Source organism: Melospiza melodia, chromosome 4 (genome assembly GCF_035770615.1).
Source record: "Melospiza melodia melodia isolate bMelMel2 chromosome 4, bMelMel2.pri, whole genome shotgun sequence".
NCBI lineage: Eukaryota > Metazoa > Chordata > Aves > Passeriformes > Passerellidae > Melospiza > Melospiza melodia.
The window spans coordinates 88,460,436-88,479,256 of record NC_086197.1 but is presented as its reverse complement, the minus strand read 5'-3'; the positions used below and the strand labels follow the sequence as shown (position 1 = coordinate 88,479,256).

The following is an 18,821-nucleotide window of genomic DNA, read 5'->3' as shown; positions in this document are numbered from 1 at the left end:
TTATTAATATGTATGTTTAATTTCTGCAGCAAAGAGAGAACAGGAAATAATTTTTCCACCAGCAAGTTCAATTTTCAGTTTAAGGAAGGTTCTCAAGGAAATGTGTTGTATACACATAATATTACTTAAAACTATGAAGCTTATCAATTTATCAAGCTTTATTTTAAACCTAGCTACACTTCTTTGGATTCTTTCACAGAGGAGTTATCCCAGAAATTTGCTTCCCTGAAGGCTTCAAACTGCCTTCTAACATCCCACCTAAATTTATTATATTAACTTACACATTTTTTCTTTAAACTGCCCTGCTCCTGTACTTCAGGGGTGTAGGTAGCAGTCATAGTTTTCTTTGGCCTTTATTTTGCAATAAGAAGGATGCAATCTTCTACCATAAATGATACCTCTGGTAAAACAAATTCTCTCTGTTCCCCCATTTGTCCTCTTTACAATATATATTAACTTTTCTTGACTAGGAACAATCAGAACTAGATTGTTCAGAGAGAGATGAGATATTTGCAGTGCCTTGTACAACAGCATGTAATACTTCATGTAATAAACCCATCTCACTTATCAAGCCCCTGTGGTGGAAGCCCCACACATCACTGCATTTTTTCTGCTGGTCTGATGCTTCTCTGTGTCTGAACCAACTCAAACACACAGATAGAGGTGGCAGGAAAGAAAATTAATTCACCCAAATAGTGTAATTTCAAAAAATGGAGTAATTTTCCATCCCAGTATTTGACAAGCACCTTAAGTACTATATAAGTTGATAGAGGGTCCATCTCCAAAGAGAGAGCAGTGTGACCCTGGCACATCATTCCCAGGTAAAAATATATTGATTTCTTCAGAGAAGCAGCAGAATTTCCTCCAAACAAACAGCAACATGTGATCCAACTAAAGGAAATGCAAGAGGTGCTGAAATGCTATGACATGGAAGATAACCAGTTCCAAGAGATTTTGTGACTCATAAACTGTCATAGAGAAAATGAAATGCTACAAAATACCTAAGAACAGAAATAGAAAATAAACTAATCAAGGTGTCTAATAAGGAACAGAAACAGTGGTACTTTCTAAGTATTGGATTATTAACTATTGGATTTGTGCTTTCCAAAAGGGATTATATTACCCTGAAGTTCTAATGGATCACTTTCTCATGGTTCTAATGGACCAGCTCTCAGCTGCAAGCTCAACACCCACCCCATGACCACCCCTGCAAGGTGCCCACACCCGTGGGGCCCTCCCACTGCATCAGGAGATGGAGCCCAAGAGGGAAAACACATCCCAGCACAGACCACCAGCTAGCAAGTGGGATGCAGGAAGGGATGACACAGTCACAAAACTAGTCAGAGCCTTGGTTTTGATAATCATGGTAGAATAGAAGGGAAAAGCATGGCAAAAAGAAAAAAGCACTGGAAATGCAAATCCATGGCTGTGAAAGCATCAGACTGAGCTCTCTGTTAAGTGCAGGGACAGATTCAGTGACCCTCAGGGAATCTTACCTGCTGAATGAGCCAAGAATACGCCTTGCTGGTATTAGGCAATGTCATGTAACATGACTACAGCAGTAAACACAAAGGCTCTACAGTGCAAAGAACAACACTGGGAATTTCACAACTGCTGAAATCTCAACCTGATTTCTCTAAAATTCTGTTTCATCACAGGAGAAAAAAATAATTAGGGTTTTCTTATCATTAGTCACTTTTATAATTTAATTGAAATACCTGAAAATGCACAATATCCAAATTTTATGCAGCACTAAGCCATCCTGTATGACCAGTATGGGATGCTAGAGTGTGAGTAAAGTTGTTTGCCCCATGGGATACTTTGCAGTCTGAGAAAGCTTTCAAACTGGCCATCAGAGATGTCACTTTACTTTCCCCTTAGGCCTTGAAAAGAGCAATGGAATCTTTTAACAGCTACAGACTGATCAAAGAAACTCAGAGCAAAAACTCAGGGAGTCACTGACACAACCTAGAGCAGGAGAAACTCTCCTGGAGGACTCGCCCCAGGGGAAAAAAAAGGATGGATGGATGGATACTTAACTGCCAGAAGGGGTGTGAAGAATTTTATCTGATCATTTCAGCATCTCAGCTTCAGCCCAGTGTGATGCAGGTTGGCTGAGATAAAGGAGTGAATCAGTCATCTCAGCTTAAGAAATCCCCACCACTTGGCAAAGGACACATTTTAAAAGCAGATCGTACAAAAGTTTGTAAAATTCAGACATACAAAACAAGCATGTTCACGGCACAGAACACAAAAAATGTCCTCGTCTCTCAGTTCTCACCTGAGTTTATTGCCATTAATCAGTCATGTCCATCAATACTGTTAGTAGTAAATAGGAATTTCTTAGTTTAAAGCTTCTTAAAGCTGAATAAAGTTCCAGACAGTGTTATTAGCTGAGCCATAGGGTAGCTGAGGCACAAAGGCACAAGTCAATAAAGGCAACTGCACCTTTTCACAAGGGGTAGGAAAAAAATACAGTCAACATCACACCCAGACTGGGCCACACAGATGCTGCTCCCACAGACTGCAAAGACAGCAAGCAGTGACACTCAGTGTGCAGCATGCCCTGCAGCCCGGAGCTGGACACACATGGAGCTGGACACAGGTGGAGCTGGACACAGGTGGAGCTGGACACAGATGGAGCTGGACACAGGTGGAGCTGGACACACGTGGAGCTGGACACACGTGGAGTCGGACACACGTGGAGTTGGACACAGATGGAGCTGGACACATGTGGAGCTGGACACAGATGGAGCTGGACACATGTGGAGCTGGACACACATGGAGCTGGACACAGATGTCCTGGGACTGCTCATGCTGGTGACCTCTGTGGGACTGCCAGCAGCACCTGATGCTGCAACCCCCTGGGCTCTGCACAGGTACAGGGGCAGAGCATTGTGCCTGCAAAACCTCTGGAAGCTGCAACCTGCAGCCACCACTGCTGAAGGCTCAAGCCCAGAACTGCCAGGGGAAGGGCAAGGGCTGCATGGGCAATGCACTGGCTCACCAGGAACATCTCCAGGGGCATCCCAGGAATGGATGGACCCTGCCCCTCTCCCTGCACCAACACACCCTCCTGAGGGACAGCACAGTGCTCAGAAGAGGTGCAGAAATCCGCCCTGCCTCCCCGAATGCAAGAGGGAAGGCAGCGGCAATGGAGGCTGTCACACCAAGCAGGCCCTCCCAGAGGCCCTGCCAGCCCTGCCAGCCAGCTCCCAGGGCCTGCCACACACACCATGGGCCCAGGACATCCCAGCACTGCTGTTCTCTCACAGGGCAGTCACTCACTCGATGCCTGCTGGTTATGCTCATTATTTACAGCAGGTATTACAAAAGCAGCCCAGCAAGGCCTCTGCTGTGCTTGGCCCTGTACAAACTTGCAGCAAGCAAGCTCCAGAGATGCAGCACCTTGCTGCACAACAGGATAGGGCAAACAGATCCAGCGAGTGCAAAGGCAGAAAGGAGAAAAATATATGGAAGAAGGGAACAGGAACAGCAGCATGTATTGTGTAACAAGCTCTCAGCATTTATCAGGTCCCAGAACATGCCCAGGGTTCCCACTCTGCATAACCAGTGCAAACAGCCAGTGCCTGCTGTCAGCAGCTTGGTCTACAAACCCAGGTGTCATTCTGCCAAACTCAATGCAGAACAATGTCAGGTAAGTAGGACCTAAAAGTTAATTAATCTGTCTTACATATCAATCAAAAAACCCAGAGAAATTTACCCACATCACTATAACTTGCACCAAACCCTTTAGCAAACACCCTGCAAAACTAACCAGAAGGCACCAGCAGGTTCACGAGCTTGAGAAACTTGATGTTAAGATGGGATTTAAACTAGCAGGCAATTACCTGCCAGATGGAGAGCTCATCGTGCAGAGCACACATCACCAAATTATGCTGTGCCAGTAAGAGGAGGCCAACACCAGAAATGCACCCTGTGAGAAGGAAACCTGAGTCACCAAAGGGACAGCTCAGCCCAGTCAGTGCTGCCAAGGGACCTTTGGCACACGTGTGCGGCAGCAGGGGCTGCCTGCAGCACCAGAGCACACTGCAGGAAAAGCCACCGCTCCCAGGGGACGAGCAGCAACATGTCCGTAATTGCCAGCTAGTCTATCATCATGGCAAAGTGCAGGGAGAAAGAGGATTAAACAGTAGGCAAAGATGGGTTGGACTCTGAATATTTAGCAGTGTAATGTAAGTCTGAGCCCATGAATTCTTCCATAATCGACTCTTTAGCCCATCTGGGGGCTGCTCCACATAAAATCAGAATATATTTACAAATAGTTAAAGCCAGGAGAGAAACAAATCATCTCTGATCAACAGGAAAGTACTCCATGAAAATTCCCAGGGTTCTTGTTTATTTTAAGCACCCAGGTAAGAAGAATTCAGTTCCTGGTTACAACCAGAAGTGACCTAGTCCTGACATGGCCTGAATGGCTTGTGATCCCACTTTTGTTACAGCCTAAACAGCATCCTGAGGGTAAAAGCCTGAGTGCCCACAGTGCTGCTGCAGCAGAGGTGCCCATGCCCATGAACCAGAAATCCTCCTCTCCTGCAAGAGTGAGCGTGATCCTGTGCCTGATAGCACTCACCAAAGAGATGGGAAATGTGAGTCCCAGAGCAGCTTGTGAACCCTCTTGGGCTCCTCTTTAATGTACAGCACAGTGAGAGCTCTCAGATCAGGGGCTGGAGCCCAGCCCATCTCTGCCCTGCTGAGTGTCCTGATGGCTGTGCTGAGTGAAGTGCCCAGGCTGTAGTGGGATGGTATTTCAAGTATTCCCACTTTATAGGACACTTAACTGCCTAAAACAGAATAGGGCTGCAGGGAACAGGCACCTACAAGTGAAATGCTCTAGCTGGTTAGATCCAAGTCCTCTTACTAGCCTAAGGGATGAAAGGTGCCAAATGCCTCTCCCTAGTCCCCACTGAATGGTACCTGCAGTGTCTGGAGCCTGCTAAAACAAGAAATGCACTAGTGTGGGACGGCTTTTACATGATTTAAAGTAAATGCACACAGCCAAATCAATTTTAAAACTAAAAATCACAGCTTGGATGTTCAAGGGTCTCCTTCAGTAAACGGAGCCAGCACGAACACTGCAAGCACACAAATAAATGAGAGGCTGAGCCGGTTCCTGGAAAGTTCAAAAGTGCTGTGACAGGAATTCAATGCAATGAGCTCAGTGACTTGCTAACATCAGTTTTGAGTAGGATCAAGGAGTGTGATCTGTGGCTAGTGAAAGGAAAGAGCAAACCCAACCAACCCAGCCGATCTTTGTGCCCATGATGCGTGCCCCGCTGGCATGGCAGCTACAGAGATTCTCCTTGAGTGCATGAGCTCCCAAACCCAACAGCCCCTTGGCATCTAACAGCAAAGACAGGCTGCTGGGTGCTGGCCATCACATCTTAGAAACTCAAATGTAATAGCACAGTTCTTGTTTTGCCCCTTTTGGTGGGGTCCAGAACCTTTTGCTTCTTCCTAAAACTGGGCCAAGCCCCCAAGTCCATGGCAGGCAGGAGATGCCACGTTGACAGCAGTTGATAACAAGGGATTTTTCTTTTGTCTCCTTCAAAAAACACTGAAATATTTTGACCATATGCATCATCTCCAAAAGTGCTGGAGACCTGATGGAATGTACCATCTATCACATGTCAGGCAATGGTGTTGAAAACAGATCACTTTCCTTTGTATGTGATAAACATAACCTGTCTATGTTTATCATGTGGTCCCCTGAGGATTTATTACAGGTTTGCTGTTCCATTTATTTGCTTTTTTTGTGCTTGGCAAGGGTAAACACTAGAATAAATATGAAGGTGGTTACGGCTTAGCAGCATTAACGACTTGTTGAAACAAAGTCCAACAGTTTTCCTTTCTCTCCAGCAAATCCTACTTTTCTGTTCAAGTGCTTTTTTTCAAGTGTGAAGATCATCTTTCTGAAGTATTTTAAAATTTTCTTTCTTTGTTGAATGCCAAATCCCCATAAAAGCATACTTTCCCCCTTCATTCACTCAAACCCTTGACAATATTTAAAGTATATCCTAGCATTATTCACAGCAAAACACTTTCCTCTTTGCAAATTACAGCCTCCCCCATCTTTTCTATCTGATCTGCTAAGCCTGTTACTACAGGTAGTTTGCAGTAACAGAAATAAGTACAATCATCCCTCCAAAAGAAAACAAACCCTTCTGCTCTGGCACACACGTTCAGGATGGGTTCATCCCACTGAACTTCAGCCACCTAACAGCAAAGCACTCAGCCCAGGTCAGTCATTTCTGCCCCCTCTAATCAGTGGGGCAAGGTGGACATTTCCAGCCAACAGCCCTCCTGCTTATCACCCAGTCATGGGTGCAACCCACATCTGAAGCATTTGAAAAGATACAGAGGATGATCATGGTACCAGATAGAGATCTGACAATAAAAGCCAAGCTGTACCTTTGATAAAGCTGTTTTCAATCCAACAAGAACAACACATTGCAATTCATTCTCAAGCAAAGACTTAAGAATTTTTAAAAAAAGCATTAGGCAAATCTCAACAGATTTCAAAATTTGTTATAAAGATTACATTTGGCCCCTTTTGGAAAACTGCATTACTTCTGTAAATAGCTCAGTGCTTTTCAACACTGGAAAAAGAGCTCACTTGGGGGAGGGAAAATTAATATTGTCACTTGTCACAGAAATACAAAGTGGCAAAACTGAATTTAATTAGGTCTCAGATGTTCTTTGTTTCAAGTGGACAACCACTGTGAAAAAATCTTTGAAGAACTGAACTTCTTGTCAACCTGTTCTGTACTTTGATTTATGCAATTTTTTGTACAACTAGTCTTTAAAAAGGAGCAGACAACAAAAAACCTATTCTTCAGAAAAGACAGTACTACCATGCTTGTTTCTTGGATGGCAAAGTAGATGTCAGAGTAGTCAGGACTACTGTATTACCTAAAAACATCATAATTCCCACAGAAACCAGGACAGATAAACTGTAACATGGAAGATTGCCAAAGACTGTCATTAGATCTGATCTGAGTATCTTCAGCTCTTCTAACCCTCCTACATTTCCTAAATAGTTTCCATAGATATTTTTGGAAATGCAAGTCAGTAGGTCAAAGGAAGCCAACAGAGCAGTTGCCCAAACCCTGTACCTTGGGCAATACTGAGGTAAGCAGGTAAGCTGTGCTGTTATCTCAGGCACTCAGAGAGCTTGTCCTCACCAACTGACTCTCAAAACCCTGAAGGCTTCAGAAAGAGAGGGAGAAGGGATGACAGCATAGATCTTGTGTCTTGACATTTGATCCTTCCCTTACTCATCCTCCATGCATGAGCATTACTGATAGAGTTGCCTACACTGCTAAATATTGAAAAGGTGCTTGCACGCAGGTTTAAAGAGGTTTCTGCTCCACATTCAGTTGTTTCCTGCTCCAGTTTTCAGAGCAGTCATATTCCCAGGGTCTTGGCATCAGTCTCACCTGACCCACAAGGGAACTGAGGGCCCACAAGTCAAACCTGTGCCCAACAATTGCTGCACCCAACATAACCAGATGGGTGTGAGCTCAGCTGTGCCAATGTGTGCAGCAGCAGCAGCACATCTGGCTGAACTGGAATCACCATCAGAGCTCTGGCATGCTCCCACAGGCCCCTGGACCCATGAACTCCCCAGCCAGCACAAAGATTGCAGACAACTTGTCAGCCACAGGGGTGTCTGACAGACCTGCTGCTCACTCTGAGGGGGAGGCAGATCATGACTGAGTCACCCCAAACCCTCCATGGAGATGCTGGGAGATACCAGGATGGCGAGATGCTCTGATCAAGATGCTCTGGCCAGACTGGCAGAAACGTGAGGCTGTCTGGGTTCCCATCCAAGTGTCTGCTAAGGGTCTCTCAGTCACCCTACAGAAGAGCAGTGGGCACACTACCTACTTCACCTAATGCTACACTTCAAAACCTCACATTATGTTCCTCAGTCATGGGTTGTCTTGAGAAAATTTCTTTAGTTCCAAGACAGGAGTCAGCAATGGATGGGAGTTCCCAGGTATTAAGCAGATACACTGAAGGAAAATGGACCATTCAGTGAGCAGATGTAACATGATAGGCGTTATCAGCAGCCAGACACTTCCTCAGGTAACACCTGGCATGTTGGAGATAGTGAAGTATAAAATCCCACTGCTCCACATCACCTACTTCCCCCACCACTACCTCTGCTGCAGGTTTATTATCATGCTAACATGGAAACTTAGAAAACTGTTCCTGTATTCTGAACAAAGGGTTCTTTTGCCATTACCTGGACAACAATTCAATGTTTATTCTGTATTTGGCAGTTTGCAGCAGGCTCCAAAATCCAGCCTAAAACAATTCTGAAATGCCTGACCGGAAAAACAGAACAAGAGTGGATTCTTCTGAATTCAGGGGTGCAGGTCAGAAGGAAGAATACTTCAGTGATGTCTGAGATGGAAAAAAATCACAAGAGAATACACCGAGGAAACCAATTCTTTAATATACCCTGAGGCTTAAAAAGCAATCAAAAATATAAACCAATTACTAATCCAATTTTAAAAAATGTTATTACAACTATCACCTCATTTGCAAATAATGTGAAAATGAGAGGAAAAAAGTTTTCAAGGAAATCCCACCACCATACTTCTCTACATTTAATTTCTTTCCCATGAGACTTGTTATGAAGTAAAGCCTATTAGATTTTTCTCACTGCCATATCTCCATTCTCATTCTTCTAATACTTTCTCCTTGTTACCTCAGCTTCTCTCTTTCCCAGAAATTGACGAGAAAAGTATCAACATTTTATTTACTGAGAGACAGAAGATACCTTTTATCTCATAAAATGTTACTTTGTCAGTCAGACTTCCACCAAATAATTTCCCCTCACTGCCATACATGTTTTTCTGTCTTTTGAAACAGCGCTCCTATGAAACCCAGGCATGAAGTGGAAGGAAGCCTGTAGGGAAGCAACAAGGCAACCACAGCTTTTTATCAGCTGGAATACCTCATGCAGCTGAAAATGGAAAGTCACGTTCCAGCAGGCTGGAAGGACACACATCTATAATGGATCCTATAAGGATGCAATAAAGGATACAGGTAGCCACAGCAGATCCAGGAGCTACCCTAGCTTTAATTGATGGTCACTGTTCTTGATTTGCTGTTTCAGGAAAAGAAATGGAAATGTTCAAAGTCACCTCTACTGGCTGTTATCAATCATCCTTCACTTCAGTCCCACCAAACACACCAGACAAGGACTGGGATGCAATCCTGCAGCCTGTGGTTCCATGCCATCTTCCTAAAGGTGTCCCTCACCACTGCCTCCCCCGCCTCGGCAGCCTCTGCGCTGCTGCTTCCTCCCCTTGCTCTGCAGTGGGATGGATGCACAGGGAAGTGCAGGAGCCCAAGGTGCCTGGGATGCCCTGCAGGCACAGAACAGGCCCCAGCACATCTCCTGCTCCAAGGGGAGGACTCTCCACCCCTCCATCTCCATCATCCCCTACCTGTACAGCCCACAGGGATCCCCACAGCAGCTGCCTGCAGCAACGTTTCCCTGGAAGGGGGGCCATGGAAAGCAGCCTGGGTGCTCAGTGTCCCTTGCTGCCCCTGGAAGCCTGTCCTTGGTGGCAGCCAGAAGCAGCAGCCCTGCAGACCTGCCCCCAAAGCTCAGAAGGCCCCAGCTGCCCAAAGGTGGGGACATGAGGCTGGGCTGTGCCCTGGTGCTGCCCTGCACATCCTGAGAGGTCACACCCTGCTCACCCTCCGTGCCCACAGGTGTCCCTGTACATACAAGGATACCTTTTTGCTGAAATTTCCTTTTTCCCTTTAATCCCAAATCTTGCCACACACCAGTAACACCCCAATACTTTCTATCTCAGGCACAGTTGTGGCCTCACCTTTCTGAGAAGGGCTGCACCAAAGTATTGCAGCATCTGTATCTGTATGGAGAAGGCACAGACCTGGAGATTAAGGATCATTAGCAATAATGACTTTAAAATTACAATAATAATGAAGATTCTTTATGAAGCCCTGAGTAAAAATTCCCAAAGCTGATTGTAACACAAATGAGCTCTATGTTAATTTCTATTTGCTGATAGTCAATAACCTCACTGAATGCGACTGGATATTTAAAGCTAAAGAAATGTAAAAGATGATACTTGAGCTTGCACAGTCCTCAGAAATGCCTGGGTGTCTATCCCTCACTGCCTGAGGTGCAACACCTTCCCAGAATTGTACATTGTCTGTTCCATAATGATATTTTACATTTATCTGGACCACTCGAAAGCGGCAGCATCCAGCCAGTTTGGGTTTTGTCTGCCCTGCTGATTTAGGCTGGGTTCCCAGAGGAGTTTGCACACACATCCATTGTATCCCACCGAGCTGTCGCTGATGATAAGTGGGACTACTTGTGGCAACACAGCCAAGCAGGTGCCAGCAGTGTTTGCAATGTGATACCCAGCAAACTTGTGTAACGTTTGTGAAAAGCTGATGCTCAGACCAGCCTTCCCCCTCCTGCTGCCCCAGCAAGAACTGCAATATAATGTTTAACGAACGTGACTTCAACAATGTTTAACCCATTTTGGACCAAATAAATCCCATTTTAGCATTACGATGGACATTGCTGTGGACAAAAAATAATCATATTTAACCATCCTGTCAATTAGTAAAACCAAGAAATCACAGACTGATCAGCTCTTGACCACCTGTTTCAGAAGGTCAGAGTAAAATTCTGTCCCTCCTGGAAAGTAGGGGCAGGATTTCAGCTGAGTCCAGATTTTACCCCAGATGTTAAAACAACAACACAATGTGCAGACATGGGAACATAAAGCTAAAGCTCTGCCTTTCTGTAGGAAAGCCTTGAAGGTACACTAGAAAAAGGAGAATGTGCCTTTTAAGGGACCCCTGGAGCACGTCTGGAAGAGGTGCATGCAAAAGGGGTCCGGTTTGTTCACTCAGACAGCCCTGCACAACAGGCACAGGCAGAGGGACACCCAGAGAGATTCACTTCAAAAGAGACAGACTTCAAACGCTCCTCCCCAGTCCAAAGCGCCATGCTAATATCCACACCGCCCACACTCGTCCCTCCTCGGCCTGGCTTGGTTCCTGCCTGGCTGGGGGGCACAGCCCACGGGTACTCCAACGAGGGCAGAGCCTGCCCCACCGCTCACCACCCCACAGAGCTCTGACAGCAATGACATGAAACTTCTGACAGCTCTGTGAAGCCTCTGAGCTCCATTTGCTTGCTCTTCATGATTCTTACATTCTGTTTCTAAGGAGTAAGCAAAAATTACCATGCTTATTTGAATAATCTCCAAGTGAAATGAAAGAGTGCTGCGTTTAGCCACGTATCAGCGCCTCAAAGTAACTCCGTGAGTAGCAGGCTCCTGGCTAGCACTGCACACACTCACATGCCTCTGCTGCACAACACATTGCTGGACAGAAATAAGATTTTTATAGCAGCACTGTTATTTCCGACTCGTACAGAGATCAAATCCCCAAGTTCATAAGGAGTTCCAGTCCTGCCCTGACCCAAGAGCAGCTGCGAGCAGCGAGGACTCCGTGCTTGTCTGGGTTGAGAGGTTAATGGCTACTCCACAGACGCGTTTTTCCCAGTTAACTGGCAGCTCATTTTAGCAGATGATTTGCAGGTGTTACGCAACACTTAGAGATAACCCCGGGGAGTACCTCTGTCTGAGCTTCTTCTCTGTCTCTCTTCTTTTTTGAACTTCATCAGATAAATCAGAGAAACCAGGCAGGTGAGACTTTCATGGGCTAATCACACGACAAACTGCCCTTCCAATTTCCACACAGCCAACTTCTCCAAATAAATGTCAAATGTAGTTCAGTGCTCGTTAAAATTATTTTAAAATCCTAGCCATAAAAAACGTAAGCATTTCAAGTATCTCAAGACACGCAACAGACAGTCCATTCTGATGAACATCACAGCACAGTTTCAAAGTTCACACCTTCACAAAACATGAAAAGGATGCTGGAATAATCAATGTCCTGCATAAGAAAACAAGTCTTCACTCCTGCCTGAGACTTCACCCACTTAAACCGTGTAAATCGTTACACTGAGAAAGGAATCACCCATGTCAGCTATTTTTCTACACTGAACGCGCTCTTCACCCAGCCTAACAACTCTTCCAAGCTTTGTGCTCCAAGATGAGTGCTTATCTTCTGCTACCAGATAAAGAGCTACTGGTTCAAACAGACAGTGACCATGCAATCATCTGCACCTTAATCCAAATGTTTTTCTTTAAGGTCACAAGCCTACTGTCTGTTTTTCCTGCTAGTCCTCACAGGACATGGGAACAGCATTTACCTTACCGCATAAGCTGCACCCTAGCATTTTGGAAGAACCAGGAGTGGCTTTTCAGGGGATACACTGCACCAAAACCAGTCAGCTCAGTTAATGTCACTTTCATTTTTCTGAAGAAAAAAGAACCTCAAGCCTCCAAACACAAGGGAGAGTATGGCTCACTTTTCTGAGGCCTTGCTGCACACTGTGGCCACTTTTACAGCAAAACAATTGCTGCTGGGATAATGCCACAGATTGATTATTATTTTTCTAAAAATCTCCCCATGTGTGATTTTACATACCTAGTACTTTGAGCCTTTTTTTAAAAACAAAAATAACACAAATCTTACTTTTAATCTGCAAAGAGAGGCAGCAAGAAAATTATCTGGCTAAACCTTTGAAAGTCAACAGAAATATGGGATCAGGTCCACAGTAAACTTTATAGAGTGGCACCTGAAGAGGAAATTACTCACTGCACGATTGATGTCACAATTAGAGGCATAAAAAGTAATTCCATGATAAACAGGCAACTGAGCAGAGAAAGAATGATATCCCAAGAGTGTATTTGTGCTCAAATAAAAGTACATATTGGACAATATGGAACAGTCTTCACACACACACAGAGACACAAGTTCTCCAATGAAGTTAATGCACATCATCCCTCCCTCTCCCTGTCTCTCTGTCCCCATGATTTGGGGGCTGCACTGGGCCAGTATCTGCCCCTAGTGCCACTAAAACAGCTCCAGTGCCATTATCCATGTCACACAGCTACCACACAGCCACAGCTCACTGCTTTCAGGGCTGCCATGTCCCACAGGAGTGCAGGCCAGCAGTGCAAACACAGCAGAACATACACCTGCGCCACACCAGCCCTGGGCTGAGGTCTGAGGGACTACCAGCCAAAGCTCTGGGTACACAGAAGGGAGTGAACATGTTTTGCTGCTGAAAAGGCAGATATCAAATCTCAACTTTTTTTTTACAGAAAAATAAAGAGGGAAGGGAAACAGCATTACAGATACCTGTGCATTCCCTGCATCTTTGCAAGTTACATCATTTACTACCTTTGCAAGTTACATCATTTACTACCTTTATGGAACCACATCAGAAAAGCTCCAGCCTCAGCACCACCTCAGCTGAGGGAGTATGCTCCCTTCCATGCACACTCATATTTATTTATCCTTGTGATCCACATTTACTAAATAACTTCAAAGCACCACTTCAAGCCACAGCACACACACTTGATAGATTTTTGTGGTCCCTCTCCAAAAATTTCACAGATCAATTTCTGCTTCAGGAAACCAAGAGCTACACTCTAAACTGCAAGTGTGTTATTTCTGCCCGTGCCCCCATACTGGTTTGACAAACAAAATCACGCACTCAAATGCGTGCTTACCTGAAACTGACACTTTCATAAGGGCTTCCAGGGGTCTGTTGTTGTCCAGATCACGACTGAGTTTGAGTTCCCCAGTGACAGAGTCCAAAAGGAGCAAGTTTAACTCATTGCCTTGGACAAAAGTGTAGGCCAGGCTATCTGACACATCGGGATCATGAGCTGGGATCTTGCCAATGACGCCCGAGGGAAAGCTGTTGGACTTGTTGGTCACGTAGTTATTGAAGAGGATCTGGAAGTCCTGCAGCACGGGGGGATTATCGTTCTGGTCCAGCAGGCGGATGTGCACAGTTGCTCGGCTCACAAGAGGCGCTGAAGTGGCCTGCACCACAATAACATACTCTGTCCGGCTCTCATAATCCAGGTCCATTAGGGCTGTGAGGTCTCCGTTGAGCAAGTCTAGTTGGAAAACCTCAGGGATGTTCCCCTCTACAATCTGGTACATGATCTGTGCGTTGGTCCCCTCGTCGGGATCAGCTGCGCTGATGCGTGCCACAATAGAGCCCACGGGGCTGTTCTCCTCCACAAAGATATCAAATTCATCCTTCTCAAACACTGGGGGGTTGTCATTAATGTCCAGCACGGTCACCTGGATGTCCACAGAGGCTTTCAGGGGCGGGCTGCCCCTGTCCACAGCAAAAGCCCGCAGGCTGTAGACAGCCACGTTCTCGCGGTCCAGCTTACGCAGCGTGCGTATCACTCCGGAGGTGGGCTCAATGTAGAAGTCCCCATCTCCATCGTCACCCCCCTGGAACGTGTAGAGGAGACGGCCATTGAGGCCTGAGTCACGGTCAGTGGCAGACAGCTGCAGGACACTGGTGGAGAGCGGCACATCCTCAAACACCGAGCCCTGGTAGCGGTCGCGCAGGAAGCGGGGTGCGTTGTCGTTGGCATCCAGGATCAGAATCTCAACATACGTCGTGTCCGACTTCTGGGGGATACCATTGTCGTGGGCTGTAATGGCCAACGTGTAGGAGGCCTGGTCCTCATAGTCCAGCTCCATCAGGGTGGTGATGGTGCCTGTATCAGGGTCAATGCGGAACTGGGGGATGTTATCATCCAAAATATAAGTGATTCTTGCATTCTCCCCCGTGTCCTCATCAGTGGCACTGATGGTGACAATAGAGGTGCCAATGGGCTTGTCCTCACTGACGCTCACTGTGTAGTGGGAGCTCTGGAAGACCGGGCGGTGTGTGTTGGCATCTGTGACATTGATGAAGACCTGGACGGTGTCAAAGCGAGTGCCATCAGAGGCAGTGACCGTGAGCACATACTGCCTTTCTTGCTTGTAATCCAGGGGCAAGGCCAGCGTGATCAGCCCTCCTCCACTCTGACTGGTGATGGCAAAACGGTTCCTGGTGTTGCCACTGGTAATCTGGTAAGTCACAACACTGTTAACATCCCTGTCCACTGCTGTCAGGGTCAGGACACTGCTGCCCACAGCCGCATCCTCGTTCAGTCTGAGGTGATACACCTTCTCTGTGAAGGTGGGGTTGTTGTCGTTCACATCCAGGACAGTGATGGACACGCTGGCTGAGGAGGTCATGACCGGCACGCCGTGGTCCCTGGCCTCCACCCCAAAGTGATAGTTTTCCACAGTCTCTCGGTCCAGCTCTGCAGCCACAGTGATCCACCCCGTGCTGTTGTTGATTTGAAAAGGGAACCCAGAGTCACCTGCTACAGGGGCACCTCCAGTGGATGGTGCCATCTCTATGAGTTTGTACTCCAGGCGGGCATTCTCTCCAGAGTCAGCATCCACAGCCTGGATGTGCAGCACCGAGTAGCCCAGAGGAACATTCTCCAGCACCGTGGCCTGGAAGGGAGTGCTCACAAAGATGGGGGCATTGTCATTCACGTCCACAACCTGCACTGACACCATACCACTGGAGTTGATCAAAGGAGGTCTGCCCCCATCCTGGGCTTTGATCCGGAGCGTGTACTCCCGAATAGTCTCGTAATCCAGAGGGTTGATGAGGTCGATGGCGCCAGAGAAAGAGTGAATGTAGAACTGGCCTTTCAGGTTGCCACTCACGATGCTGTAGTGCACCTGGGCATTGCTGCCCCGGTCCCGGTCTGTGGCCTGCACCTGCAGTATCTGGCTGTTCACGGGGGCATCCTCTGGCACCTGGACCAGGTAGCGCTTCTCACTGAACTGAGGGTAGTTGTCATTCTCATCCTCTACGGTGATGTGCACCATAGCTGTGGCACTGCGTGGGCCCGGATCCTTGCCCTGGTCGTTGGCTTCCACCACCAGGTGGTACTCGGAGACCTCCTCACGGTCCACGGAAGCCCGGGTCCTCACAACCCCGGAACGCGGGTCAATCTCAAAGACTCCGTCCCCAGCTCCCGGCTCCAGCAGCCGGTACAGCATGTTGGCGTTGGCTGGGGCATCACCATCAGTGGCACGGATAGTCAGCACCTCATAACCCACCTCCAGGTTCTCCCGGATGCTCTCCCGGTACTCGGGCTGCTCAAACACTGGCTCGTGGTCGTTGGTGTCACTCACAGTCACTGTCAGATACGTGGTGGCCGAACGGCGGCGTGGGGAACCGTGGTCGGAGGCGGTAACCTTCAGCACGTGGGTGTCCTTCGTCTCCCGGTCAAGGCTGCGGGCAGTGACCACGCTGCCCGTCTCGGCGTCGATGGTGAAGTAGTCGTTGGAGCGTTCGTCAAAGAGCGCCTCCATGGAGTACGCCAGCCGGCCGGCTTCCCCCTCGTCAGGGTCCTGGGCCCGCAGCACGATGACCGCCGTGCCGGCGGGTTCGTTCTCGGGGATGGAGACCTGGTAGCTGGGCAGCTGGAACTGCGGGGGGCTGTTGAGGCTCCGCGCCCGCCGCGCTGCCCGCCGCCCGCCGCCCTCGGTGCCCGGCAGCGGGTCGCAGCCGGCGGCGGCTCCGCGGGGCTCGGAGCCCGCCCGGTGCCGGGCTCGCCGCGGGCAGGGGCCGCCAGCACGGGGCCCGCGGGGCTCGGCGGGCGGAGCGCGGCGCGGCGCGGTGCCCGCAGCCCTCAGGCGCCCGGCGGGCGGCAGCGGCGGCGGCTCGGCGGCGGCGGCGGCGGCGGCAGCGGCGGGGCGGCGCGGGGCCCCCGCGGGCAGGTGGAGGAGCGGGGCGGCGCGGGGCGGCCGCGGGTCCCGGCCGGCTGCCGAAGCCAGGGCGCAGAGCAGCGCGGCCCAGGACACGCAGGCGGCGGCGGACAGCAGCCGCGGCATCTCCGGAGCTCAGCGGGCAGCGGGGCCGGGCAGCGGGCTGCTGCACAATCCATCCACCCGCCGGGCTGCCCGCCCGCCCGCATCCATCAGCCGCCGGCCCGGCCCCACCACCGCCCTCGCCTCCCGGGCACCGCCGGCCTCAAGCCCCGCGCCCCGTCCCGGTCCGCGGGCAGCAGGCTGGAGAGCTCCAACTTTTCCACCTTAAACTTTGAAGTGAGTTCAAAATGGCTCCTCTCCTCCTCCTCCCGCCGCCGCTCCCCAGAGGGCGATTAGCATAAACCTGCTGCTTCTCTCCTTCGCCGAAAAGAAGAAAGAAAATCAAATACCGAGGTCCCCCCCGCGGCGGGGCCGGCCCACGGGCGGCGCGGTCCCGCGTGGCTGCGCGACACGGCAGAGCCGCCGCGCCTCGTCCGTCCCGTCCTGTCCCGTCCCGTCCCGCTCCAGCCTCCCGGCCCGGCCCGGCTCGGCTCGGCTCCGCTGAGCAGCGCAGGCTGGAGCGCGGCGGGCGCTGCCCGGGGCGGGGTTTGCTGCCGGCCCCGCCCGGCCCCTCCCGGGCGGCGGCGGCGGGGGCCGGGCCGAGCTCAGCCCCGCGGGGCTGCCGCTCCGCCGCCCGGCGCCCCTCGGCGGCCGGGGATGCTGCCGTGTCCCGGCGGGGCCGGGCGCGCTCGGGCAGCGCCCGCTGCGGCGGCTCCGCTGCTGCCCCGCGTGGAACGAGCTCCGCGGGAGGCGACTCTCGGCCGCTTCCCCACGCAGCAGCCACCTGTCGTCTCAGTCCGTCGTCCAGGACAAAGTTAAACAGAAATTCATTTAAATTCGGTTTATTAAATTCTCGCTATGGAGGGGGAAAAATAAAGTGAAACTACTTTCCAGGGCAAGATGAGCATCATGTGGGGGCCCAAGGGGGGCTGCCAGTATCCCGGCGCAAGATCTGCTGCCGTGCTCACGCCTTGCTCTGAAACACAGAGCAGCCGGCGGGATCTGGAGCCCTGAGTTAAAGATTTCTTTGGGGCAATCGCAAATAATAATAAACAGAACGCAAACTTGTGTGGGAAGAAGCAAAGCTCAACTCCCCATGAAAATGTCGCTCCGGTGATAATAATGTCAATTCTACGAATTTATGCTGATTACTGTACGTCGCGCTACTTTTCCCTTAGCGGTGCGGCCGCCTGAGCGACGCGCCCGAGCTGCGGCCGCATCCCCGCGGCTGCAGTGGCCCCTGGTGGGGGCGGCGGGAAGGGCGCGGGGCGGGATGCGGGATGCGGGGATGCGGGGATGCGGGGATGCGGGAATGGGAAATGCGGGAATGCGGGAATGCGGGAATGCGGGAATGCGGGAATGCCGGAGAGCCGCCCGCCGTGTTCGCCCTGCCCGCCGTGCTCGCCGCCGCCGGCAAGGACCGAGGCCGATCTACAGAGATCCCGCGTACAGGAGCTTCACGCAGGATGAAGACACGGGGTGGTGAACAACGAGCAGCCCGAAGTTGCCGACTGGGATTTTGCAAAAGTTTGTTACTGGTAGGAGCTGGGAGGCAACTTTCAGAGCGATCTGTCACGGGCGGTTCAGGCACTTCAGCACTTATATGAATACTGTGAATAAAACAGATTCTTTCAGTGGGTTTCATTCCATGAAATGCATTATTGCAAGGAAAGGAAGTGTCGGAAGGAAGTGTCGGAAGGAAGTGTCGGAAGGAAGTGTCGGAAGGAAGTGTTGGAAGTGTCGGAAGGAAGTGTCGGAAGGAAGTGTTGGAAGGAAGGAAGGAAGTGTCGGAAGGAAGTGTCAGAAGGAAGTGTCGGAAGGAAGTGTCGGAAGGAAGTGTCGGAAGGAAGGAAGGAAGTGTCGGAAGGAAGGAAGTGTCGGAAGGAAGGAAGTGTCGGAAGGAAGGAAGGAAGGAAGGAAGGAAGGAAGGAAGGAAGGAAGGAAGGAAGGAAGGAAGGAAGGAA

The 18,821-nt window shown here is 49.7% G+C and overlaps 1 protein-coding gene across 1 annotated transcript in view; it reads right to left on the bottom strand.

Annotated features, from left to right (window-relative positions):
• The window catches only part of CELSR1 (cadherin EGF LAG seven-pass G-type receptor 1), a 168,287-nt gene extending 150,210 nt beyond the window's left edge, over positions 1-18,077 (bottom strand). The window contains exons 1-3 of the mRNA XM_063155885.1: positions 18,042-18,077; positions 17,458-17,713; positions 13,677-16,598 (exon numbers count right to left, since the gene is read on the bottom strand). Of these exons, the coding sequence (XP_063011955.1) occupies positions 13,677-16,598; positions 17,458-17,713; positions 18,042-18,077 (3,214 nt within the window). The remainder of the gene's footprint in view (positions 1-13,676; positions 16,599-17,457; positions 17,714-18,041) is intronic.
• Between the last annotated feature and the right edge of the window lie 744 nt (positions 18,078-18,821).